The sequence below is a fragment of the Dendrobates tinctorius genome, unplaced genomic scaffold, assembly GCF_039654945.1.
Source record: "Dendrobates tinctorius isolate UK_male_01 unplaced genomic scaffold, ASM3965494v1 ptg000020l, whole genome shotgun sequence".
NCBI lineage: Eukaryota > Metazoa > Chordata > Amphibia > Anura > Dendrobatidae > Dendrobates > Dendrobates tinctorius.
Window position 1 is genome coordinate 2201963 of NW_027361688.1, and position 27698 is coordinate 2229660.

The 27698-nt window shown below is 50.6% G+C and overlaps 1 protein-coding gene across 4 annotated transcripts in view; it reads right to left on the reverse strand.

Moving 5' to 3' along the window:
* RASSF8 (Ras association domain family member 8) overlaps positions 1 to 27698 on the reverse strand; it is a 95542-nt gene that overhangs the window by 12062 nt on the left and 55782 nt on the right. For 3 of the 4 annotated variants that reach the window (XM_073567446.1, XM_073567448.1, XM_073567445.1), the window contains exon 2: positions 5873 to 6013. In XM_073567446.1, the coding sequence (XP_073423547.1) occupies positions 5873 to 5975 (103 nt within the window). In that variant the 5' untranslated portion in view covers positions 5976 to 6013. Of the gene's footprint in view, positions 1 to 5872; positions 6014 to 22071; positions 22214 to 27698 lie in introns of those variants that run through there. The other variant, XM_073567447.1, reaches the window with a different exon arrangement.

Genomic DNA, 27698 nt, shown 5'->3' on the forward strand with positions numbered 1-27698 from the left:
CAGGGGGCGGATGCAGGAGCGCTGCCAGCAGGGGGCGGATGAAGGACCGCTGCCAGCAGGGGGCGGATGAAGGAGCTCTGCCACCAGGGGGCGGATGCAGGAGCGCTGCCACCAGGGGGCGGATGCAGGAGCGCTGCCACCAGGGGGCGGATGCAGGAGCGCTGCCACCAGGGGGCGGATGCAGGAGATCTGCCACCAGGGGGCGGATGCAGGAGATCTGCCACCAGGGGGCGGATGCAGGAGCTCTGCCACCAGGGGGCGGATGCAGGAGCTCTGCCACCAGGGGGCGGATGCAGGAGCTCTGCCACCAGGGGGCGGATGCAGGAGCTCTGCCACCAGGGGGCGGATGCAGGAGCGCTGCCACCAGGGGGCGGATGCAGGAGCGCTGCCACCAGGGGGCGGATGCAGGAGCGCTGCCACCAGGGGGCGGATGCAGGAGCGCTGCCACCAGGGGGCGGATGCAGGAGCGCTGCCACCAGGGGGCGGATGCAGGAGCGCTGCCACCAGGGGGCGGATGCAGGAGCGCTGCCACCAGGGGGCGGATGCAGGAGCGCTGCCACCAGGGGGCGGATGCAGGAGCGCTGCCACCAGGGGGCGGATGCAGGAGCGCTGCCACCAGGGGGAGGATGCAGGAGCGCTGCCACCAGGGGGCGGATGCAGGAGCGCTGCCACCAGGGGGCGGATGCAGGAGCGCTGCCACCAGGGGGCGGATGCAGGAGCGCTGCCACCAGGGGGCGGATGCAGGAGCGCTGCCACCAGGGGGCGGATGCAGGAGCGCTGCCACCAGGGGGCGGATGCAGGAGCGCTGCCACCAGGGGGCGGATGCAGGAGCGCTGCCACCAGGGGGCGGATGCAGGAGCGCTGCCACCAGGGGGCGGATGCAGGAGCGCTGCCACCAGGGGGCGGATGCAGGAGCGCTGCCACCAGGGGGCGGATGCAGGAGCGCTGCCACCAGGGGGCGGATGCAGGAGCGCTGCCACCAGGGGGCGGATGCAGGAGCGCTGCCACCAGGGGGCGGATGCAGGAGCGCTGCCACCAGGGGGCGGATGCAGGAGCGCTGCCACCAGGGGGCGGATGCAGGAGCTCTGCCACCAGGGGGCGGATGAAGGAGCTCTGCCACCAGGGGGCGGATGAAGGAGCTCTGCCACCAGGGGGCGGATGAAGGAGCTCTGCCACCAGGGGGCGGATGCAGGAGCTCTGCCACCAGGGGGCGGATGCAGGAGCGCTGCCACCAGGGGGCGGATGCAGGAGCGCTGCCACCAGGGGGCGGATGCAGGAGCGCTGCCACCAGGGGGCGGATGCAGGAGCGCTGCCACCAGGGGGCGGATGCAGGAGCGCTGCCACCAGGGGGCGGATGCAGGAGCGCTGCCACCAGGGGGCGGATGCAGGAGCGCTGCCACCAGGGGGCGGATGCAGGAGCGCTGCCACCAGGGGGCGGATGCAGGAGCTCTGCCAGCAGGGGGCGGATGCAGGAGCTCTGCCAGCAGGGGGCGGATGCAGGAGCTCTGCCAGCAGGGGGCGGATGCAGGAGCTCTGCCAGCAGGGGGCGGATGCAGGAGCTCTGCCAGCAGGGGGCGGATGCAGGAGCTCTGCCAGCAGGGGGCGGATGCAGGAGCTCTGCCAGCAGGGGGCGGATGCAGGAGCTCTGCCAGCAGGGGGCGGATGCAGGAGCTCTGCCAGCAGGGGGCGGATGCAGGAGCTCTGCCAGCAGGGGGCGGATGCAGGAGCTCTGCCAGCAGGGGGCGGATGCAGGAGCTCTGCCAGCAGGGGGCGGATGCAGGAGCTCTGCCAGCAGGGGGCGGATGCAGGAGCTCTGCCAGCAGGGGGCGGATGCAGGAGCTCTGCCAGCAGGGGGCGGATGCAGGAGCTCTGCCAGCAGGGGGCGGATGCAGGAGCTCTGCCAGCAGGGGGCGGATGCAGGAGCTCTGCCAGCAGGGGGCGGATGCAGGAGCTCTGCCAGCAGGGGGCGGATGCAGGAGCTCTGCCAGCAGGGGGCGCTGCAGTAGAGCGGTCCACGCTCTGCATCTTATGAGACTATTATAGAATGAGATCAAACCCGTGCTAAAATACTGGAAAAAAAAACAAACATTTATTAAAAATTTGCGTTCGCTTTCGACGGCGCCGCTCCAATAATTGCAGTTTACGAAACACAAATACTCTCGGCAGCCAAATCACGGCAGGAGTGGGAAGTGTTTGAACACATGGCGGCGGCTGCGTGTCGGATCGCACAGACTGCACGGGGGATATATTGGCATCTCTTACAAAAAAAAAAGCAAATAGTGTTCATCTTCAAAGACATCCATCTATACGAGGGTTATGAGACAACCCCTTTAAGAACGGTGATCCATTTCCCCCCTTTCCATTGCTACAGCCCCTGCCGATCATAAAGAATGAAAGGAGCAGTACTGAGCATGTGCGACCGCTTCCATCTATAGGATCGGTGGCCGCACGTGCTCACTGCCGCCGGGATCGCCAGCGGTCATACATTTATCATCTTTCTTGTCCTTGTAGGACAACCCCTTTAAAAATTTGGAAACCGAGGCGAAGAATTAGTACTTTTGGCCACTTTTCCACTTTGGGAGACCATTATAGTGATCATTATTACCCCCTCCGGCTCAGTTTTGAAAAAATAAGTTGTAATTTAAATTAATTTTTTTATGATGTGCATTCCCTTTAAGACCTCACCTTCCATGTCCCATCCAAAAAATAAATAAATAAATGGCAAAACTGTTTTAATCAGTGAAAAATTACACTTCTGCAATTTACAGGAGATTGTCCAGTGTGAGATTCCTCACCGAGAAGGTTTATTAGCTCAGTGGTTAAAAAAAATAAAAAGGATGATAATAATAATTTACCTTATATAACAAAAATAAATACAAATAATAATAAAAAGGTAAAAAAAATAATAAAATATAATTTATATAATAAAAAAAAAGCTACAAAAAAATATTAATAAATAATAATAAAATGCTAAAAAATAATAAAAATGATTTACGGTATATAATATAAATAATAATAAATTGGTGCCAGCATGAAGGAGCCCCACACGAATAAAAGCTCATCTAAAACTTTGGGTGCGACTTTTTATTTCCTTTTTTTTTTGGGGGGGGGGGGGGGACGACGACTACCGTTAAGAAGATTTTGGGAGTGGGGGGGGGATTTGTGATAATTATGAACCTCCTCACCCATCCAGGCTGAGTAATCAGTCCCTGATCAGGCCCCTCTAATCCTCTGATGCCAGGCCAGTAAATTAAGAAAAACATGGATCTCGGGGAGAGAGAGGGCAAAGGTGACCCCGAAAATGTCCACGCCCAGAATATCTGTAGCGCCTGTGTGTCATCCCCCTCCACACACCTTATTGTTGAGATTTGTAGTTTTGCAGAGCCAAGGGATGAGAAGTGCAGATGGAGAGAAAAGACCTCTTTAACTTAACCCTTTCTGGTCTGTCTGCAGCATAAGGGAAGGGTTGTCAGTCACTCTGCAGCTCCGCCCACTCCCGCCGTTCCACTTCCGTTGATCTGCAGCACCAGTAATCAGCCGATCGTGGAGGTGCTGGGAGTCAGATTCGCCAGTAGTCACAGCGGTGGGCTCCCAAACATCCCTTATAGGCTTCTTTTGGACATTCTCTTGGTCAAAAGTTTCCAATTTTGCTCTTATTTTATTCCCGCTGTTGCCCTCCATATTCAGTTTTTCGCTGCTTTAAAATCTGCCAAACAGGTCCAGAGATACGGGCCTCTTCATGGTCTGTACTAAGGGGGCGTGGCTCAAAGAGTAATTATGCAGAGCCTAGAGACATGCCCCAGAGGATCCTATGAGCCACACCCCCTTGGAAAGACCATTAAAAATAGGCCCACATCTCTGGAACAATATAAAAAACAAAAAAGTGGAATACTCTGAGAAAGAGCGGTAATAAAAAAAAAAGAGCAAAAACAGGACACTAGAAATGGTGACAGGTGTTCTTTAAAAGGGGACGTGCTCATTAATATACAGGCATGCAAGTGGGACGTCGAGGGGTTAACACAGGTGTCAGGTTTCTTTTCGCTGTGCACAGTGACCCTGGATTTGCCGACCATGAAGAAAATCACGGATAAGAAAAAGGATTGTCGGAGTTTTTCACCTTTACAACGACATGATCACACTAAATTGGATTGCGTCTCATTTATTTCCTAAGTTAGTGTCGTAGGGTTGGGATTTAATGAGGGGTGTGTGAGCGTGTAGTTGGGGGTGAGGGGTATCACGAAATCCCACAGCTTTTTATGAAAACAAAGCGTTGACCCCAGTCACGTGACCTGAAAAACAAACATGGCCGACATTTTCATGTTCTCAGAAATGTTTATTTAGTTGGGCTCAGTTGTTGGAATAAATGCGGAGATGAAAAGGAGACGTACTTGGCTTGTGACTGCGGGGGTCACCGGCAAAAGGGGGGGGGGGGGGCAAAAGTGGTCCAGAAACATTGTAGTAAAATCTGGAAAATCCAATGATTATGACAGAGGAAAAAAGGATCTGCAGATTACCAGTCGCCAGAGGAGACCGGAAAAGGTACATGCCGGTTCTATGATGAGATGTGCAGAGATAGATGACGGTCTACAAAGAGATCAAGAGAGAGAGAGATGGTGGTCTAAGAAGAGATAAGAACAGATGGACGGCGGTCTATGAGGAGAGATCTGGAGAGATGGAAGGCGATCTAAGAGGAGAGATCGGGAGAGATAGATGGCGGTCTATGAGGAGAGTTCGGGAGAGATGGTTGGCGGTCTGTGAGGAGAGATCTGGAGAGATGGAAGGCGGTCTATGAGGAGAGATCTGGACAGATGGAAGGCGGTCTATGAGGAGAGATCGGGAGAGATGGTTGGCGGTCTGTGAGGAGAGATCTGGAGAGATGGAAGGCGGTCTATGAGGAGAGATCGGGAGAGATGGTTGGCGGTCTATGAGGAGAGATCGGGAGAGATGGAAGGCGGTCTATGAGGAGAGATCTGGAGAGATGGTCTAGGAGAGATCGGGAGAGATGGATGCTGGCCTGCGAAGAGATCTGGAGAGATAGATGGGGGTCTACGAAGAGATAAGGAGAGACAGATGGGAGTCTACATAGGGATTGGGAGAGTTAGATGGCAGTCTACAAGAAAACCAGAAAAGATGGATTGCAGTCTACAAGGAGACCAGAAGAGATGGATGGTGGTCTACGAGGAGACCGGAAGAGTGAGATGCCAGTCTTCAAGGAGATCAGGAGAGATAGATAGTGGTATATGAGGAGACAGGCAGAGATGGATGGCGGTCTATGAGGCGATCGGGAGAAATAGATGGCAGTCTATGAGGAGATCGAGGGAGATAGGTGGCAGTCTACAGGGAGATCGGGAGAGATACATGGCGGTCTATAGGGAGAGATAGATGGTGATCTCTGAGTAGATTCGGGAGATAGATGGCAGTGTATGAGGACATCAGGAGAGATACATGGCGGTGCATAGGGAGAGACAGATGGTGATCTACAAGGAGATTGTGAGAGATGGATGGCTGTCTACAGGGAGATGAGAGATGGAATCTGTATGAGGCCTTACTCCCCTGATTTCCCGCCAGCGTTCGGGGAGCAGGTGTCATGTACTAAGTGCTTCTCTGACTGGACCTTGAAAAGATTAGAACACGAGGGCCTGAGCGTGCGTCTGGTGCTCCACAGCTGCGCTCGGAAAGTCTGGACGCCATCTGCTTCTTCTGCCACTGGGCACATTCCACCCACAACATTTCACCAGTCAGACCCCGGACATCGGATCAGAGGTTCTGCTTCTCTTCTTGGAGCTCCAGCATCCAACTTAACCCCTAAACTTCCCCATTGCTAGCACCATTATATTACGTGAAGACCCCTTCCCCTCCAGCCCAGACTCACCTATGGCCTGTGCCAGGGCGATGACGACTTCCTGGCACGTGGTCGCCTCCGTCACCCCGCAGACGATCCTCTGGACCCCGTCCACCCACACTTTGAGTTCCATGATGAGGATCACAGTTTGGTGCTCACGTCATGTCAAATCTGTGGAGATCATCAAAACAGAACATTACTTATTTATTTGTTTTAGGAATTTTTCCACCCTGTTCATCCTGATCCTCCAGATTCATGACAAGTATAATAAAGGCAGAATAGTGGAAAGAGGGGGTGGGGAGTCGCCCCTAAAACCTGTCCGTCAGCTCCTGACACACTAACGCAGGCCTCTGCTGAACGCTAACTTTAACCATCTGGAGGAAATTAAAGATCCTTCTACCTGCCAAGAGCAGCGCCGCGCCGGCCGGGGTGAGGCTGTTTCCGTGAGCAGGCAGCGCCCCGCGTTCACCCCGCACCCCAGTCCACTTTGCTGACATCTTGCAATTCAATCTCGCGCTCCAGGATCCTAAACAAACAGCCCCGAAACCAGCAAGAGCGGAGGGGGTCAAACGGGAGAAAAGGCGAGGTCTCTGCCGTGTGTATCACGGAGTACAAAGAGCGCTCGCGGACGGCAGCGCAGAGGATTTCAGCACTGAGAGCGCGGCCAAGCTGTATACCCCAGAGGCGGGTTCTGCTGGGTGCGATCTCACATGTACTCCTCGGCGCAAGAATGAAGGAGCTGTCCGATAAAACGCGACATTCCTGGGCTGCCACCAGCGGGCGGCAGCCTGACTAGATATGTTGGGCTTACAAAGGAAGAGACCCCACCAGCATGGAGCTGCCCCGTGTGTGGTCGCCTGCAGGGCTTTCTGCCAGAACGAGGTGTAATACCACACAACACCTGTGGACAGGGGAGGCGCCATTATCCCAACCTGAGTAACATCCACAGTGGCAGCTCCGGACAGCTGCTCCCCCCCTGTATGGCAGGTCCGGGACGGTCTCCCCCTCTCTCCGGCCTCATTATGGAGGACCCTCGCCCCCTTGTTTTTCAATTACCGCTAGCTCAGTTTTCCACCTGTTGCCATAGGAACCGGAGTTCTGTCTTTTCTCCCTCTTTCTCTGTGACATGTTACAGGGCGATATCCAAATTTTCATAACAACCCCAAAAGTGCAGAAGGGGAGGAAACGGTTCTTTCCTGAAATACTCTGTGCTACTCTGACACCTGTTTTGGTGTTACAACCTTTTGCGTTCCCCTTCTAACAAAACATGGCTCTCTCCTCCTGCAAACGGGCAGCAAACTGTTCTTAAGTACTCTGTGCTGCTGTGTAACCTCACATCTGGCTCCATCCCCACCTCGATGTCACATACAGGCCTGTCGGCCCTCACACCAACCAGATCACAGACTGACACTCCTCAGTACAGAAGATTAGCTCTTCCCTCTGCTGAAATACTCTGTGCCGCTTGGTGCCCTACACTCTAGTTCTCTATTCCCCGGCTACATTTGTCTCCATTCCTCTTCTAATTTCACATCCAGGTCACAACACCATTATTAGTGGACAGTTCACCCCCTCCCAAAAATAAAAAAAAAAAACACTGATCGGCACACGCCTACACTTTGTACAGCTCTTTCCTTTCCTTCGGCCGCTATACACAGTCTCCATATGCAGTACATCGCTCCTCTGCCCCCGTATACAGCCTCCTTCTGCAGTACATCGCTCCTCTGCCCCTGTATACAGCCTCCTTCTGCAGTACATCGCTCCTCTGCCCATGTATACAGCCTCCTTCTGCAGTACATCGCTCCTCTGCCCCAGTATACAGCCTCCTTCTGCAGTACATCGCTCCTCTGCCCCTGTATACAGCCTCCTTCTGCAGTACATCGCTCCTCTGCCCCAGTATACAGCCTCCTTCTGCAGTACATCGCTCCTCTGCCCCTGTATACAGCCTCCTTCTGCAGTACATCGCTCCTCTGCCAATGTACACAGCCTCTATGTGCAGTACATCGCTCCTCTGTCCCTATATACAGCCTCCTTCTGCAGTACATCGCTCCTCTGCCCCGTACACAGCCTCCATCTGCAGTATATCGCTCCTCAGCCCCTGTACACACAGCCTCCATCTGCAGTACATCTCTCCTCTGCCCCGTATATACCCTCCATCTGCAGTACATCGCTCCTCTTCCCCGTACACAGCCTCCATCTGCAGTACATCGCTCCTCTTCCCTGTATATAGCCTCCATCTGCAGTACATCGCTCCTCAGCCCCTGTACACACAGCCTCCATCTGCAGTACATCTCTCCACTGCCCCGTATATACCCTCCATCTGCAGTACATCGCTCTTCTGCCCCGTACACAGCCTCCATCTGCAGTACATCGCTCCTCTTCCCTGTATATAGCCTCCATCTGCAGTACATCGCTCCTCAGCTCCTGTACACGGCCTCCATCTGCAGTACATCGCTCCTCTGCCCCGTACACAGCCTCCATCTGCAGTACATCGCTCCTCTGCCCCGTACACAGCCTCCATCTGCAGTACATCGCTCCTCTTCCCTGTATATAGCCTCCATCTGCAGTACATTGCTCCTCAGCCCCTGTACACACAGCCTCCATCTGCAGTACATCGCTCCTCTGCCATATATATACCCTCCATCTGCAGTACATCGCTCCTCTGCCCCTGTACACAGCGTCCACCTGCAGTACATCGCTCCTCAGCCCCTGTACACACAGCCTCCATCTGCAGCACATCGCTCCTCTGCCCCGTACATACCCTCCATCTGCAGTACTTCGCTCCTCTGCCCCTGTTCACACCCTCCACCTGTAGTACATCGCATCGCTCCTCTTCCCTGTATATAGCCTCCATGTGCAGTACATCGCTCCTCTGCCCCGTACAAAGCCTCCATCTGCAGTACATCGCTCCTCTTCCCTGTATATAGCCTCCATCTGCAGTACATCGCTCCTCAGCCCCTGCACACAGCCTCCATATTGCAGTACATCGCTCCTCTGCCCTGTACACAGCCTCCATGTGCAGTTCATCGCTCCTCAGCCCCTGTACACACAGCCTCCATCTGCAGCACATCGCTCCTCTGCCCCGTATATACCCTCCATCTGCAGTACTTCGCTCCTCTGCCCTGTTCACAGCCTCCACCTGTAGTACATCGCTCCTCTTCCCCGTATATAGCCTCCATCTGCAGTACATCGCTCCTCTGCCCCGTATATACCCTCCATCTGCAATTCATCGCTCCTCTGCCCCGTACAAAGCCTCCATCTGCAGTACATCGCTCCTCTTCCCTGTATATAGCCTCCATCTGCAGTACATCGCTCCTCAGCCCCTGTACACACAGCCTCCATCTGCAGTACATCGCTCCTCTGCCCTGTATATACCCTCCATCTGCAGTACTTCGCTCCTCTGCCCCTGTACACAGCCTCCATGTGCAGTTCATCGCTCCTCTTCCCCGTATATAGCCTCCATCTGCAGTACATCGCTCCTCTGCCCCTGTACACAGCCTCCACCTGCAGTACATCGCTCCTCAGCCCCTGTACACACTGCCTCCGTCTGCAGTACATCGCTCCTCTGCCCCGTATATACCCTCCATCTGCAGTACATCGCTCCTCTTCCCTGTATATAGCCTCCATCTGCAGTACATCGCTCCTCAGCCCCTGTACACGGCCTCCATCTGCAGTACATCGCTCCTCTGCCCCGTATATACCCTCCATCTGCAGTACATCGCTCCTCTGCCCCGTACATACCCTCCATCTGCAGTACTTCGCTCCTCTGCCCCTGTTCACACCCTCCACCTGTAGTACATCGCATCGCTCCTCTTCCCTGTATATAGCCTCCATGTGCAGTACATCGCTCCTCTGCCCCATATATACCCTCCATCTGCAGTACATCGCTCCTCTGCCCCGTACAAAGACTCCATCTGCAGTACATCGCTCCTCTTCCCTGTATATAGCCTCCATCTGCAGTACATCGCTCCTCAGCCCCTGTACACACAGCCTCCATCTTGCAGTACTTCACTCCTCTGCCCTGTACACAGCCTCCATGTGCAGTTCATCGCTCCTCAGCCCCTGTACACACAGCCTCCATCTGCAGCACATCGCTCCTCTGCCCCGTATATACCCTCCATCTGCAGTACTTCGCTCCTCTGCCCTGTTCACATCCTCCACCTGTAGTACATCGCTCCTCTTCCCCGTATATAGCCTCCATCTGCAGTACATCGCTCCTCTTCCCTGTATATAGCCTCCATCTGCACTACATCGCTCCTCAGCCCCTGTACACAGCCTCCATCTGCAGTACATCGCTCCTCAGCCCCTGTACACAGCCTCCATCTGCAGTACATCGCTCCTCTGCCCCATATATACCCTCCATCTGCAGTACATCGCTCCTCTGCCCCTGTACACAGCGTCCACCTGCAGTACATCGCTCCTCAGTCCCTGTACACACAGCCTTCATCTGCAGCACATCGCTCTTCTGCCCCGTATATACCCTCCATCTGCAGTACATCGCTCCTCAGCCCCTGTACACAGCCTCCATCTGCAGTACATCGCTCCTCTGCCCCGTACACAGCCTCCATCTGCAGTACATCGCTCCTCTGCCCCGTACACAGCCTCCATCTGCAGTACATCGCTCCTCTTCCCTGTATATAGCCTCCATCTGCAGTACATCGCTCCTCAGCCCCTGTACACGGACTCCATCTGCACTACATCGCTCCTCAGCCCCTGTACACAGCCTCCATCTGCAGTACATCGCTCCTCTGCCCCATATATACCCTCCATCTGCAGTACATCGCTCCTCTGCCCCTGTACACAGCGTCCACCTGCAGTACATCGCTCCTCAGTCCCTGTACACACAGCCTTCATCTGCAGCACATCGCTCCTCTGCCCCGTATATACCCTCCATCTGCAGTACATCGCTCCTCTGCCCCGTACACAGCCTCCATCTGCAGTACCTCGCTCCTCTGCCCCGTACACAGCCTCCATCTGCAGTACATCGCTCCTGTGCCCCTGTACACAGCCTCCACCTGCAGTACATCGCTCCTCAGCCCCTGTACACACTGCCTCCGTCTGCAGTACATCGCTCCTCTGCCCCGTATATACCCTCCATCTGCAGTACATCGCTCCTCTTCCCTGTATATAGCCTCCATCTGCAGTACATCGCTCCTCAGCCCCTGTACACGGCCTCCATCTGCAGTACATCGCTCCTCTGCCCCGTATATACCCTCCATCTGCAGTACATCGCTCCTCTGCCCCGTACATACCCTCCATCTGCAGTACTTCGCTCCTCTGCCCCTGTTCACACCCTCCACCTGTAGTACATCGCATCGCTCCTCTTCCCTGTATATAGCCTCCATGTGCAGTACATCGCTCCTCTGCCCCATATATACCCTCCATCTGCAGTACATCGCTCCTCTGCCCCGTACAAAGACTCCATCTGCAGTACATCGCTCCTCTTCCCTGTATATAGCCTCCATCTGCAGTACATCGCTCCTCAGCCCCTGTACACACAGCCTCCATCTTGCAGTACTTCACTCCTCTGCCCTGTACACAGCCTCCATGTGCAGTTCATCGCTCCTCAGCCCCTGTACACACAGCCTCCATCTGCAGCACATCGCTCCTCTGCCCCGTATATACCCTCCATCTGCAGTACTTCGCTCCTCTGCCCTGTTCACATCCTCCACCTGTAGTACATCGCTCCTCTTCCCCGTATATAGCCTCCATCTGCAGTACATCGCTCCTCTTCCCTGTATATAGCCTCCATCTGCACTACATCGCTCCTCAGCCCCTGTACACAGCCTCCATCTGCAGTACATCGCTCCTCAGCCCCTGTACACAGCCTCCATCTGCAGTACATCGCTCCTCTGCCCCATATATACCCTCCATCTGCAGTACATCGCTCCTCTGCCCCTGTACACAGCGTCCACCTGCAGTACATCGCTCCTCAGTCCCTGTACACACAGCCTTCATCTGCAGCACATCGCTCTTCTGCCCCGTATATACCCTCCATCTGCAGTACATCGCTCCTCAGCCCCTGTACACAGCCTCCATCTGCAGTACATCGCTCCTCTGCCCCGTACACAGCCTCCATCTGCAGTACATCGCTCCTCTGCCCCGTACACAGCCTCCATCTGCAGTACATCGCTCCTCTTCCCTGTATATAGCCTCCATCTGCAGTACATCGCTCCTCAGCCCCTGTACACGGACTCCATCTGCACTACATCGCTCCTCAGCCCCTGTACACAGCCTCCATCTGCAGTACATCGCTCCTCTGCCCCATATATACCCTCCATCTGCAGTACATCGCTCCTCTGCCCCTGTACACAGCGTCCACCTGCAGTACATCGCTCCTCAGTCCCTGTACACACAGCCTTCATCTGCAGCACATCGCTCCTCTGCCCCGTATATACCCTCCATCTGCAGTACATCGCTCCTCTGCCCCGTACACAGCCTCCATCTGCAGTACCTCGCTCCTCTGCCCCGTACACAGCCTCCATCTGCAGTACATCGCTCCTCTGCCCCTGTACACAGCCTCCACCTGCAGTACATCGCTCCTCAGCCCCTGTACACACTGCCTCCGTCTGCAGTACATCGCTCCTCTGCCCCGTATATACCCTCCATCTGCAGTACATCGCTCCTCTTCCCTGTATATAGCCTCCATCTGCAGTACATCGCTCCTCAGCCCCTGTACACGGCCTCCATCTGCAGTACATCGCTCCTCTGCCCCGTATATACCCTCCATCTGCAGTACATCGCTCCTCTGCCCCGTACATACCCTCCATCTGCAGTACTTCGCTCCTCTGCCCCTGTTCACACCCTCCACCTGTAGTACATCGCATCGCTCCTCTTCCCTGTATATAGCCTCCATGTGCAGTACATCGCTCCTCTGCCCCATATATACCCTCCATCTGCAGTACATCGCTCCTCTGCCCCGTACAAAGACTCCATCTGCAGTACATCGCTCCTCTTCCCTGTATATAGCCTCCATCTGCAGTACATCGCTCCTCAGCCCCTGTACACACAGCCTCCATCTTGCAGTACTTCACTCCTCTGCCCTGTACACAGCCTCCATGTGCAGTTCATCGCTCCTCAGCCCCTGTACACACAGCCTCCATCTGCAGCACATCGCTCCTCTGCCCCGTATATACCCTCCATCTGCAGTACTTCGCTCCTCTGCCCTGTTCACATCCTCCACCTGTAGTACATCGCTCCTCTTCCCCGTATATAGCCTCCATCTGCAGTACATCGCTCCTCTTCCCTGTATATAGCCTCCATCTGCACTACATCGCTCCTCAGCCCCTGTACACAGCCTCCATCTGCAGTACATCGCTCCTCAGCCCCTGTACACAGCCTCCATCTGCAGTACATCGCTCCTCTGCCCCATATATACCCTCCATCTGCAGTACATCGCTCCTCTGCCCCTGTACACAGCGTCCACCTGCAGTACATCGCTCCTCAGTCCCTGTACACACAGCCTTCATCTGCAGCACATCGCTCTTCTGCCCCGTATATACCCTCCATCTGCAGTACATCGCTCCTCAGCCCCTGTACACAGCCTCCATCTGCAGTACATCGCTCCTCTGCCCCGTACACAGCCTCCATCTGCAGTACATCGCTCCTCTGCCCCGTACACAGCCTCCATCTGCAGTACATCGCTCCTCTGCCCCGTACACAGCCTCCATCTGCAGTACATCGCTCCTCAGCCCCTGTACACAGCCTCCATCTGCAGTACATCGCTCCTCAGCCCCTGTACACAGCCTCCATCTGCAGTACATCGCTCCTCTGCCCCGTACACAGCCTCCATCTGCAGTACATCGCTCCTCTGCCCCGTACACAGCCTCCATCTGCAGTACATCGCTCCTCTTCCCTGTATATAGCCTCCATCTGCAGTACATCGCTCCTCAGCCCCTGTACACGGACTCCATCTGCACTACATCGCTCCTCAGCCCCTGTACACAGCCTCCATCTGCAGTACATCGCTCCTCTGCCCCATATATACCCTCCATCTGCAGTACATCGCTCCTCTGCCCCTGTACACAGCGTCCACCTGCAGTACATCGCTCCTCAGTCCCTGTACACACAGCCTTCATCTGCAGCACATCGCTCCTCTGCCCCGTATATACCCTCCATCTACAGTACATCGCTCCTCTGCCCCGTACACAGCCTCCATCTGCAGTACCTCGCTCCTCTGCCCCGTACACAGCCTCCATCTGCAGTACATCGCTCCTCTTCCCTGTATATAGCCTCCATCTGCAGTACATCGCTCCTCAGTCCCTGTACACGGACTCCATCTGCAGTACATCGCTCCTCTGCCCCGTACACAGCCTCCATCTGCAGTACATCGCTCCTCTTCCCTGTATATAGCCTCCATCTGCAGTACATTGCTCCTCAGCCCCTGTACACACAGCCTCCATCTGCAGTACATCGCTCCTCTGCCATATATATACCCTCCATCTGCAGTACATCGCTCCTCTGCCCCTGTACACAGCGTCCACCTGCAGTACATCGCTCCTCAGCCCCTGTACACACAGCCTCCATCTGCAGCACATCGCTCCTCTGCCCCGTATATACCCTTCATCTGCAGTACTTCGCTCCTCTGCCCCTGTTCACACCCTCCACCTGTAGTACATCGCATCGCTCCTCTTCCCTGTATATAGCCTCCATGTCCAGTACATCGCTCCTCTGCCCCGTATATACCCTCCATCTGCAGTACATCGCTCCTCTGCCCCGTACAAAGCCTCCATCTGCAGTACATCGCTCCTCTTCCCTGTATATAGCCTCCATCTGCAGTACATCGCTCCTCAGCCCCTGTACACACAGCCTCCATCTGCAGTACATCGCTCCTCTGCCCTGTATATACCCTCCATCTGCAGTACTTCACTCCTCTGCCCCTGTACACAGCCTCCATGTGCAGTTCATCGCTCCTCAGCCCCTGTACACACAGCCTCCATCTGCAGCACATCGCTCCTCTGCCCCGTATATACCCTCCATCTGCAGTACTTCGCTCCTCTGCCCCGTGTATACCCTCCATCTGCAATACATCGCTCCTCTGCCCCGTACAAAGCCTCCATCTGCAGTACATCGCTCCTCTGCCCCTGTACACAGCCTCCATCTGCAGTACATCGCTCCTCTGCCCCTGTACACAGCCTCCACCTGCAGTACTTCGCTCCTCTGCCCCTGTATACAGCCTCCACCTGCAGTATATCGCTCCTCTGCCCCTGTACACAGCCTCCACTTTCAGTTCAACGCTCCTCTGCCCTGTACACAGCCTCCACTTTCAGTTTAATGCTCCTCTGCCCTGTACACAGCCTCCTGTAGTAAATCACTCAACTGCTTCTGTATACTTGTTTTTCATTTTACAGTTAATAGTGTGTCTTCACTGAATACAGTTTTTACCTCAGAATTGAGAATTTTGACAATGGCTGATCAGTTTGGGCAGAGGAAAAAAAAGCCGATTTCTCAGATAATATATATCGCAAAGTTGCTTATTTTCATGTTTACTATTGATTTACGAAATAAAAATTAAAACGACGTTTACTCTTTAATCGTTTAGCTGCCTCTTTTAAACCTAATTGTGCCATCTAAGGGGTTAACCTGCTGGGAGCAGAGCAGATGCCATATTGTTTGCCCCTAGAAATCTCTGACACATCTGTGACCATGGACACGGAGGCAGGAAGGAACCCTTGCCAACAGGGGGCAGTATGTAGAAGATGCACCTTTCGCTACCGAGCTGCGTTAATAATCACCCCCACAAACCAAATCCCAGCAGACATGTAGACATGTTAGGACTTGAGATCCTTGTAATACGGGGGGATGGAAAGTGAAATAAAAGGTCACAATGGTCGCCCCCTCCTGCAGACAGCGTTACTGTGTGACAATGGATCAGGACTCGTCAACCTAATTCAATCATTAACCTTATGTGGCCGATTGCCCGTCTACAAGAAGAACTAGACCAGTGGCGGCCATATTGGTTGTCACCCAGCTTGACCAGGATAACTCAGAGCCCTGACTGTTCACTTTCTATAGGGCCGCAGTAGCACTAATTACTGCGGACCACCGGCCTGGCCACAGACATGCTGCCTCAGCACATCTGATGGGACCCTGGGATGGGGGAGTGAGGAAAGTGGGAAAGGTCTTTAATTTGCTGTGAAGATGACGAGGGGGATGGGGAACTGCCAGTAATGAGGGGGCACATAAGGGGGGATTCACAATGTGAGGTCACATCAAGTATTTATCAGTGAACTTTACAAAAATCCTGTCATAAACCTTCACAAACAAACAAGGTGCCACATGTGAAAGGGCGTCTGCAGGTATTCTATGTCTGACACACTGATACAGACTACAGCTGTGCGAGCGGGCGAGGACAAAGCCTCACATGAAGGTATCAATATGGTCAATGAGTCATGTCACACCATCCTATGTACAAGAATATACTATAACACTGACCCTATGTACAAGAATATAACTACTATAATACTGCTCCTATGTACAAGAATATAACTACTATAATACTGCCCCTATATACAAGAATATAACTACTATAATACTGCCCCTATGTACAAGAACATAACTACTATAATACTGCTCCCTATATACAAGAATATAACTACTATAATACTGCCCCTATATACAAGAATATAACTACTATAATACTGCCCCTATATACAAGAATATAACTACTATAATACTGCCCCTATGTACAAGAATATAACTACTATAATACTGCCCCCTATGTACAAGAATATAACTACTATAATACTGCCCCCTATGTACAAGAATATAACTACTATAATACTGCCCCTATGTACAAGAACATAACTACTATAATACTGCTCCTATGTACAAGAATATTACTACAATAATACTGCCCCTATATACAAGAATATAACTACTATAATACTGCCCCTATATACAAGAACATAACTACTATAATACTGCTCCCTATATACAAGAATATAACTACTATAATACTGCCCCTATATACAAGAATATAACTACTATAATACTGCCCCTATATACAAGAATATAACTACTATAATACTGCCCCTATGTACAAGAATATAACTACTATAATACTGCCCCCTATGTACAAGAATATAACTACTATAATACTGCTCCCTATGTACAAGAATATAACTACTATAATACTGCCCCTATATACAAGAATATAACTACTATAATACTGCCCCTATATACAAGAATATAACTACTATAATACTGCCCCTATGTACAAGAATATAACTACTATAATACTGCTCCCTATGTACAAGAATATAACTACTATAATACTGCCCCTATGTACAAGAATAAAACTACTATAATACTGCCCCTATGTACAAGAATAAAACTACTATAATACTGCCCCTATGTACAAGAATATAACTACTATAATACTGCCCCTATGTACAAGAATGTAACTACTATAATACTGCCCCTATTTACAAGAATATAACTAATATAATACTGCCCCTATGTACAAGAATATAACTACTATAATACTGCCCCTATGTACAAGAATATAACTAATATAATACTGCCCCTATATACAAGAATATAACTACTATAATACTGCTCCTATGTACAGGAATATAACTACTATAATACTGCCCCTATGTACAAGAATATAACTATAATACTGCCCCTATGTACAAGAATATAACTACTATAATACTGCTCCTATGTACAAGAATATAACTACTATAATACTGCCCCCTATGTACAAGAATATAACTACTATAATACTGCCCCCTATGTACAAGAATATAACTACTATAATACTGCCCCTATGTATAAGAATATAACTACTATAATACTGTCCCCTATGTACAAGAATATAACTACTATAATACTGCCACTATGTACAAGAATATAACTACTATAATACTGCCCCTATGTACAAGAATATAACTACTATAATACTGCCCCCTATATACAAGAATATAACTACTATAATACTGCCCCTATGTACAAGAATATAACTACTATAATACTGCCCCTATGTACAAGAATATAACTACTATAATACTGCCCCTATGTACAAGAATATAACTACTATAATACTGCCCCCTATGTACAAGAATATAACTACTATAATACTGCCCCCTATATACAAGAATATAACTACTATAATACTGCCCCCTATGTATAAGAATATAACTACTATAATACTGCCCCCTATGTATAAGAATATAACTGCTATAATAGTGCTCCTATGTACAAGAATATAACTACTATAATACTGCCCCCTATGTACAAGAATATAACTACTATAATACTGCCCCTATGTACAAGAATATAACTACTATAATACTGCCCCCTATGTACAAGAATATAACTACTATAATACTGCCCCCTATGTACAAGAATATAACTACTATAATACTGCCCCCTATATACAAGAATATAACTACTATAATACTGCCCCCTATATACAAGAATATAACTACTATAATACTGCCCCCTATGTATAAGAATATAACTACTATAATACTGCCCCCTATGTATAAGAATATAACTGCTATAATAGTGCTCCTATGTACAAGAATATAACTACTATAATACTGCCCCCTATATACAAGAATATAACTACTATAATACTGCCCCCTATGTATAAGAATATAACTACTATAATACTGCCCCCTATGTATAAGAATATAACTGCTATAATAGTGCTCCTATGTACAAGAATATAACTACTATAATACTGCTCCCTATGTACAAGAATATAACTACTATAATACTGCCCCCTATGTATAAGAATATAACTGCTATAATACTGCCCCCTATGTATAAGAATATAACTGCTATAATACTGCCCCCTATGTACAAGAATATAACTACTATAATACTGCCCCTATGTACAAGAATATAACTACTATAATACTGCTCCTATGTACAAGAATATAACTACTATAATACTGCCCCCTATGTACAAGAATATAACTACTATAATACTGCTCCTATGTACAAGAATATAACTACTATAATACTGCTCCCTATGTACAAGAATATAACTACTATAATACTGCCCCCTATGTATAAGAATATAACTGCTATAATAGTGCATTATGTACGGATATATACATAGAAGCTTTTTCTGTCTTCCGACCGCTCCTCGTCTTCCCGTGGGATCTATATTAAGCTCCGGCACACAATCAGTGACTCATCCGCCATCTCCTTCTGGAGAAGTTATCAGTGGAAGTTTCTTCTAAGCTTGTGTAAGGCAGAGGGGGAGATAATGGCGGTATTAATACTCCGTTATCTGCAGCGCCAGGCCACTCTCCACTTCAGGCCTCTATTTCGGGGGGCTGCTATCTGTGTGCACTTGTGATCACCCCGACATTCACTTGCGGTTTTCCTTTAGTAGATGATGGGACAATATGGAGGACGTATCACAGGCCACCAGTACCCCTCCACTGTCATCGGGCCTAGTTACACGAACCGAGCAGATTTGCTAATTCGGACAATGGGAAAGATGGCCGCCGTACGTGTGACAGTTGGAGTGGCGGCCATGATGGTTGTCACACAGCATTCTCAGCAATAAAACTACAGGAAGCCATTTTGTAAAAATGACCTAAAAAATTGCGACACGATGCTCGTACGTAACTACAGTAACGAGGTTTCATCATTTTAGGCCTCATTTATCAAAACGGCTTGTGTTCTGTAGCAACCAATCACAGTGCAGTTTACATTCCTCAAACATCTCTGGCAATATAAAAGCTGCTCCGTGATTGGTTGCTACAAATGCTGTTTCTAGAAATCTGCCCTTAATGCCTTTTATGATACGACCTTTAAGGGCCCCTGGTACTTGTTGGGGCCACAGCTAATGTCCCTAGAGGTCAGGGGTGATGTTGAGGGCGGAGCTCTGACTGTTAATTGCACTGTCACATGGCCAACAGTTTAAAGGGACGGTGTTTATAAAGTCAGCAGGTTATAATAGTGCAGGAGCGTAATAAAGCGGAGCAACACCCATCTCCCAGCTTGAAACGGCTGATAACCGAGAAACAGATCACGCTCTGAAGACTACACTGTCCTGTCTCTTTAAGAAAGATTTAAAGGGCTCTTACGCCCTAAGTTACTGGGAGGGGCGGCGAATAAATAGTGCAACAAGTCTATTTTTAGGTGATAATTTGATAATGAATATTAATGAGCCGTCCCTCCTGGTAAAGCACAGGTGATTCTCCACCTCGATCCCTCCCTGCACGGGGTGGAACATGTGTTTTGGGTCTTTCTAGTACAATCTCATTTGGAGCGTTGAACTCCTAAAAATAGAGAAGACTGCGGCGTGCGGGAAGTGGAAATGTCTAACAGATGTGACTGCTGCAGATGGAAAACGTCACCCTGCGGAAAACAACGGGGAGCTCTGCGCGGGGCCGAACTCTGACGGATCTATGGAAGAGACCTAAAAATAAAAAAAAAAAATAAAATAATAAGATGAGCAAATCTCCCAAAATTTGCTGTTCCAGGCACGTGAGGCGCGGTGCACGACGTGGGGGAAGCAGCGCATGACGTAGTGGAAGGAGAGGTGCACGACGTAGGGGGGTGAAGCGGCACATGATGTAGGGGGGGGGAGCAGAGAATGACGTAGGAGGGGAAGCGGCGCAGAAGATAAGGGGAAGCGGCGCACGACGCAGAGGGGAGAAGCGGCGCACGACGCAGAGGGGAGAAGCGGAGCACGACGCAGAGGGGAGAAGCGGAGCACGACGCAGAGGGGAGAAGCGGAGCACGACGCAGAGGGGAGAAGCGGAGCACGACGCAGAGGGGAGAAGCGGAGCACGACGCAGAGGGGAGAAGCGGAGCACGACGCAGAGGGGAGAAGCGGAGCACGACGCAGAGGGGAGAAGCGGAGCACGACGCAGAGGGGAGAAGCGGAGCACGACGCAGAGGGGAGAAGCGGAGCACGACGCAGAGGGGAGAAGCGGAGCACGACGCAGAGGGGAGAAGCGGAGCACGACGCAGAGGGGAGAAGCGGAGCACGACGCAGAGGGGAGAAGCGGAGCACGACGCACAGGGGAGAAGCGGAGCACGACGCAGAGGGGAGAAGCGGAGCACGACGCAGAGGGGAGAAGCGGAGCACGACGCACAGGGGAGAAGCGGAGCACGACGCACAGGGGAGAAGCGGAGCACGACGCAGAGGGGAGAAGCGGAGCACGACGCAGAGGGGAGAAGCGGCGCACGACGCAGAGGGGAGAAGCGGAGCACGACGCACAGGGGAGAAGCGGAGCACGACGCACAGGGGAGAAGCGGAGCACGACGCACAGGGGAGAAGCGGAGCACGACGCACAGGGGAGAAGCGGCGCACGACGCAGAGGGGAGAAGCGGAGCACGACGCAGAGGGGAGAAGCGGCGCACGACGCAGAGGGGAGAAGCGGCGCACGACGCAGAGGGGAGAAGCGGCGCACGACGCAGAGGGGAGAAGCGGCGCACGACGCAGAGGGGAGAAGCGGCGCACGACGCAGAGGGGAGAAGCGGCGCACGACGCAGAGGGGAGGACGTGAGGGGAGAAGCGGCGCACGACGCAGAGGGGAGAAGCGGCGCACGACGCAGAGGGGAGGACGTGAGGGGAGAAGCGGCGCACGACGTAGGAGGGAAGCAGCACACAGAGAGGAGGGAAGTGGCGAACGACGTAAAGGGGTGAACCATCGTAAGACGTGGGGGAAGCAGAAGTGGCGCACAACATATCTAACACGGCCTTATGAGGCCTAATCAGACCTGGAAGATTTGAAGAGCAAAGAGTGACCCTTGGAACAAGCAGAAAGAAGCGGCGGGCAGCTGTGGCAGCAGGACTCACATTATTTTTAACCCTTTCACAGGCCCTTCAGGCTTGCTGCCATTTTGCCTGTAATTGCGGTAATTTTCAGGATCGGTCGCTCACTTCTCCTGAACTTCTTCCCCTTTAAGTCCTGCTGCCTACACTCCACCCCAGCGATTACATGATGTTTCAATGCGGATACGTGTGTGGATGGATTTCCTGATCTCTCAGCTCCAGATTTCCTTCTTTATACAGGAGCCGCAGACATGGCGCTGACTCAGTCTTTCCTCCCCCGTGTTATCTGTAGAGCTCGTATCCTATGCTGCAGATGTTGGATAACGTCAGTTAAAGCCCCCCCAAGTCTACAGCAACATGAAATCTGTCTGATGCCCCGAGGGCCACCCATCTTTCCCAGAATCTTGAATAGCAAAAAGGATTATGTTGGAGTAATGAAAAACACAAAGACGGTCGGACAGAACAGGAAAAACCTTACCAGGGATGGAAACTGAAGGATGAGACACAAGAGGAGAACGTGAAGACACGAGTCATTCCTGAGACGTGAGGTCACTTGTAGTAGGATGTGATCCCATGTCCCAGCTCGGGGCGACGGAGGCCGACCATAAACCGAATAACCTGGGTCCAATAGGATGACAAACCAGATTTTTGGAAATGGATTATACAAGAATAGTCACTTCTCCACTCATTATTTATCCTGCATTATACTCCAGAGCTGCGCTCACTATTCTGCTGGTGCAGTCACTGTGTACATACATTACATATCCTGAGTTACATCCTGTATTATACCCCAGAGCTGCACTCACTATTCTGCTGGTATAGTCACTGTGTACATACATTACATTACTGATCCTGAGTTACATCCTGTATTATACCCCAGAGCTGCACTCACTATCCTGCTGGTGCAGTCACTGTATACATACATTACATTACTGATCCTGAGTTACATCCTGTATTATACTCCAGAGCTGCACTCACTATCCTGCTGGTGCAGTCACTGTGTACATACATTACATTACTGATCCTGAGTTACCGCCTGTATTATACTCCAGAGCTGCACTCACTATTCTGCTGGTATAGTCACTGTGTACATACATTACATTACTGATCCTGAGTTACATCCTGTATTATACCCCAGAGCTGCACTCACTATCCTGCTGGTGCAGTCACTGTATACATACATTACATTACTGATCCTGAGTTACATCCTGTATTATACTCCAGAGCTGCACTCACTATCCTGCTGGTGCAGTCACTGTGTACATACATTACATTACTGATCCTGAGTTACCGCCTGTATTATACTCCAGAGCTGCACTCACTATTCTGCTGGTGCAGCCACTGTGTACATACATTACTGATCCTGAGTTACATCCTGTATTATCCTCCAGAGCTGCACTCACTATTCTGCTGGTGCAGTCACTGTGTACATACATTACATTACTGATCCTGAGTTACATCCTGTATTATCCTCCAGAGCTGCACTCACTATTCTGCTGGTGCAGTCACTGTGTACATACATTACATTACTGATCCTGAGTTACATCCTGTATTATACTCCAGAGCTGCACTCACTATTCTGCTGGTGCAGTCACTGTGTACATACATTACTGATCCTGAGTTACATCCTGTATTATACTCCAGAGCTGCACTCACTATTCTGCTGGTGCAGTCACTGTGTACATACATTACTGATCCTGAGTTACATCCTGTATTATACCCCAGAGCTGCACTCACTATTCTGCTGGTGCAGTCGCTGTGTATATACATTACATTACTGATCCGGAGTTACATCCTGTATTATACCCCAGAGCTGCACTCACTATTCTGCTGGTGCAGTCACTGTGTACATACATTACATTACTGATCCTGAGTTACCTCCTGTATTATACTCCAGAGCTGCACTCACTATTCTGCTGGTGCAGTCACTGTGTACATACATTACATTACTGATCCTGAGTTACATCCTGTATTATACCCCAGAGCTGCACTCACTATTCTGCTGGTGCAGTCACTGTGTACATACATTACATTACTGATCCTGAGTTACATCCTGTATTATACCTCAGAGCTGCGCTCACTATTCTTCTGATGCAGTCCCTGTGTACATACATTACTGACTCTGTATTATACCCCAGAGCTGCGCTCGCTATATGCGGTTACATCTGACCCTCTCAGGTGTATAATATGTTGGCGCTGTCATGGAGACGCGTTGCGCCCGGTTGTGGAGAACATTCTGTACCATCAGCCACTTCATTCATATTTGAAGCTCTGACTAGGAGGAAGCCTCCAGCGTTTCTCCCTTTCGCAGCCGCACGGCTCACGAGCGTTATAGGACGTGAGGAGAATAATCAGCGCCCGCCTCATTACCATCCCGCCTGTCTGGTTATGTAATAAGGCGCTTAAAGGGGAACTCCACATTATATGAGCGTTGTGTCAGAAGCAATACAAGCTGTAATGAGGCTCTGACATGGCACAGCAGGTCGTGCACCAGTGATTAGTGAACTACAAGTTCCAGCACGACCTCCATTCACACTACAGGAAGGATGTAAATACACTGCAGGCCTGGTTTCCCATAGTAACCAGTATGATAGTGCTGAGGGGGCCTAGCAACCAATCAGAATCCATGTTTCATTTTTCCACTGCAGTTTAGAAAATGAAAGCTAATCTCCTATTGGTTGCTAAAAGCCGCAATGCCAGCTGTGCTCCGTTCAATTAAACTTTATTTAAACTCAACAATGATTTTTAGCTATAACTTTAGGCCTCATAATAAATGGTCGGGAAAGGTATGACTCCATTTTATAGGACGGGGGCACCTGAGGCTCCATTAACTGATGTGCCGCTCTGCTGGGAGTTGTAGTTTCACAACCAGCCGCAGAGATTTCCAGACGTAAAAGCTTAATATGTTCATTTTTGTTGAGCTCCTCATTCTTCTCGGATAAATCCTAATCTAGATGGACCATCTGCCGCCATACTGAGTGTGGAGTTGTCCTTTACATCGCCGGCCATCAAATACAGCTGTGACGATGGCTGATGGAAACAAAAGCTTTTTATTCCCCCTGTGGGCCGCGGGCGAGGGCGGTTTACTGAGAAAACACTGCGGGGTGAAGAACCCGGGCTTTTATGATCAGTGCGGGCCCAGAGTCGCAGCCTGACACTGCGGAGTGGTCACCGGGCTAATGGCCGAGAGCGCGGCCTCCGGAGACACCGTCCTGATCTCCCCACAATCCGACTACCTGTCATGGGAGAGAAGAAGCAGCAGGAAACACTTTGGCTCATTCAGTAGATTAATCCCGGTGCCCCCGGGACTAGACCTCTAAATCCCGGCACTGGGCAACTACAAGGCGGCTCCCGCCACGGTGCGCAGCCTGGAGGGAGAGGTCACAGAAAAGCCTCCGGGGCAAAACAGAGCAATCTGGGGTATTAATAATAATAATCTGTATTTCTATAGCGCCAACATATTCCGCAGCGCTTTACAATTAAGCGGGGACATGTACAGACAATAAATTCAATACGAGTTAAGACAATTTAAACAGTGACATTAGGAGTGCTGTCCCTGCTCGTAAACTTAGGCCGGTTTCACATTTGCGCCTCAGGGCGCAGCGACGGCCTGCGCACGGCCGCCGCTAAGCCCCGCCCCCTGTCGCGCCTCTGCCGGTAGCTCCGCCTCCAGGCGCATGACTGCATGCATCATGCGTCCCCTATCTTTATCACTGAGGATGCAGGCCGTGCGCAGTATGCGTTTGGCGGCGCCTGTGTCCTTTTGACGGTGCGCCGAGCGCAACCAAATTGCAACAGGTTGCGTTTGGCGCACCGTCAAAAGGACGCAGGCGCCGCAAAAACGATTACTGCGCACGGCCTGCATCCTCAGTGATAAAGATAGGGGACGCATGATGCATGCTGCGTCATGTGCCCGGAGGCGGAGCTACCGGCGGAGGCGCGGCAGGGGGCGGGGCTTAGCAGCGGCCGTGCACAGGCCGTCGCTGCGCCCTGAAGCGCAAATGTGAAACCAGCCTTACACTCAACAAGGAAATGGGGGGACACAGTAGGTGAGAAGAGCTTGTTATTCCAGGTCTGGCAATTGTAATAAATAGGGATTTTCATATACACTGCGTTCCAAATTATTATGCAAATTGGATTTAAGTGTCATAAAGATGTTATTTTTTGTTTTTCAAATAAACTCATATATGGCATTGTGTATCAGGGCTCTTTGGATCACTGAAATCAATCTCAAACGCCTGTGATAATTAGTTTACCAGGTGAGCCCAATTAAAGGAAAACTACTTAAGAATGATGTTCCACATTATTAAGCAGGGCACAGGTTTCAAGGAATTTAGGAAGGAAAAAGGATCTCTCTGCTGCTGAAAAGCATCAAATAGTGCAATGCCTTGGTCAAGAGATGAAAACATTAGATATTTCCCAAAAATTTAAACGTGACCATCGTACTGTTAAGAGATTTGTGGCTGATTCTGAGCACAGACATGTTTGTGCTGATAAAGGCAGAATGAGGAAGGTTTCTGCCAGGCAAGTTCATCTGATTAAGAGAGCAGCTGCTAAAAAGCCATTACAAACCAGCAAACAGATATTTAAAGCTGCTGGTGCCTCTGGAGTCCCTCGAACCTCATGGTGTAGGATCCTTCAAAGGCTTGCTGTGGTGCATAAACCTACTATTCGGCCACCCCTAAAAAGTGTTCACAAGCAGAAATTGTAGCAGTGGGTCCAGACATACATGAAGACTATTTTTCATACAGTCTTGTTTACTGATGAGTGTCGAGCAACCCTGGATGGTCCAGATGGATGGAGTAGTGGATGGTTGGTGGATGGCCACTATGTCCCAACAAGGCTGCGACTTCAGCAAGGAGGAGTCGTCGTCATGTTTTGGGCCGGAATCATGGGGAAACAGCTGGTAGGGCTCTTTAAGGTTCCTGAAGGTGTGAAAATGACCTCTGCAAAGTATATAGAGTTTCTGACTAACAGCTGTCTTCCATGGTATAAAAAGCAGAAACGTGCCTTCAGGAGCAAAATCATCTTCATGCATGACACTGCACCATCTCATGCTGCAAAGAATCCCTGAGTCATTGGCTGCTATGGGCATAAAAGGAGATAAACTCATGGTGTGGCCACCATCTTCCCCTGACCTCAACCCTATAGAGAACCTCTGGAGTATCATCAAGCAAAAGATCTATGAGGGTGGGAGGCAGTTCACATCAAAACAGCAGCTCTGGGAGGCTATTCCGACTTTATGTAAAGAAATCCAAGCAGAAACTCTCCAAAAACTCCCAAGTTCAATGGATGCAAGAATTGTGAAGGTGATGTCACAGAAGGGTTCCTATGTTACCATGTAACTTGGCCTGTTAGGATGTTTTGGAGTTAAATAGCTTTTTTGCTCAGTGAATGTGACCTCCTAATGCTGCAAATTCCACAAATGAGCATTTTCTGTTCTTTAAAACATATCAAATTCTACTGTGCCTAATAATTTGGAACAGTGCAATTTGAGTTTTTATTCATTTTGGAGATTATACTGTTATTATCATAGAATCACAGAATCGTAGAGTTGGAAGGGACCTCCTGGGCCATCTGGTCCAACCCCCTGCTCAAAGCAGGATTCGCTAAATCATCCCAGTCAGATGTCTGTCCAGCCTCTGTTTGAAGACTTCCATTGAAGGAGAACTCACCACTTCTCGTGGCAGCCTGTTCCACTCATTGATCACTCTGTCAAAAAGTTTTTTCTAATATCTAATCTGTGTCTCCTCCCATTCAGTTTCATCCCATTGCTTCTAGTCTTTCCTTGTGCAAATGAGAATAAAGTTGATCCTTCTACAATGTGACAGCCCTTTAGATATTTGTAGACAGCTATTAAGTCTCCTCTCAGTCTTCTCTTTTGCAAACTAAACATTCCCAAATCCTGCAACCTTTCCTCATAAGACAGGGTTTGCAGACCGGTCACCATTCTGGTCGCTCTTTTCTGAACTTGCTCCAGTTTGTTGATGTCTTTTTTAAAATGTGGTGCCCAAAACTGGACACAATATTCCAGATGAGGTCTGACCAAAGAGGAGTAGAGGGAAATAATGACTTCACGTGATCTAGACTGTATGCTTTTGTTAA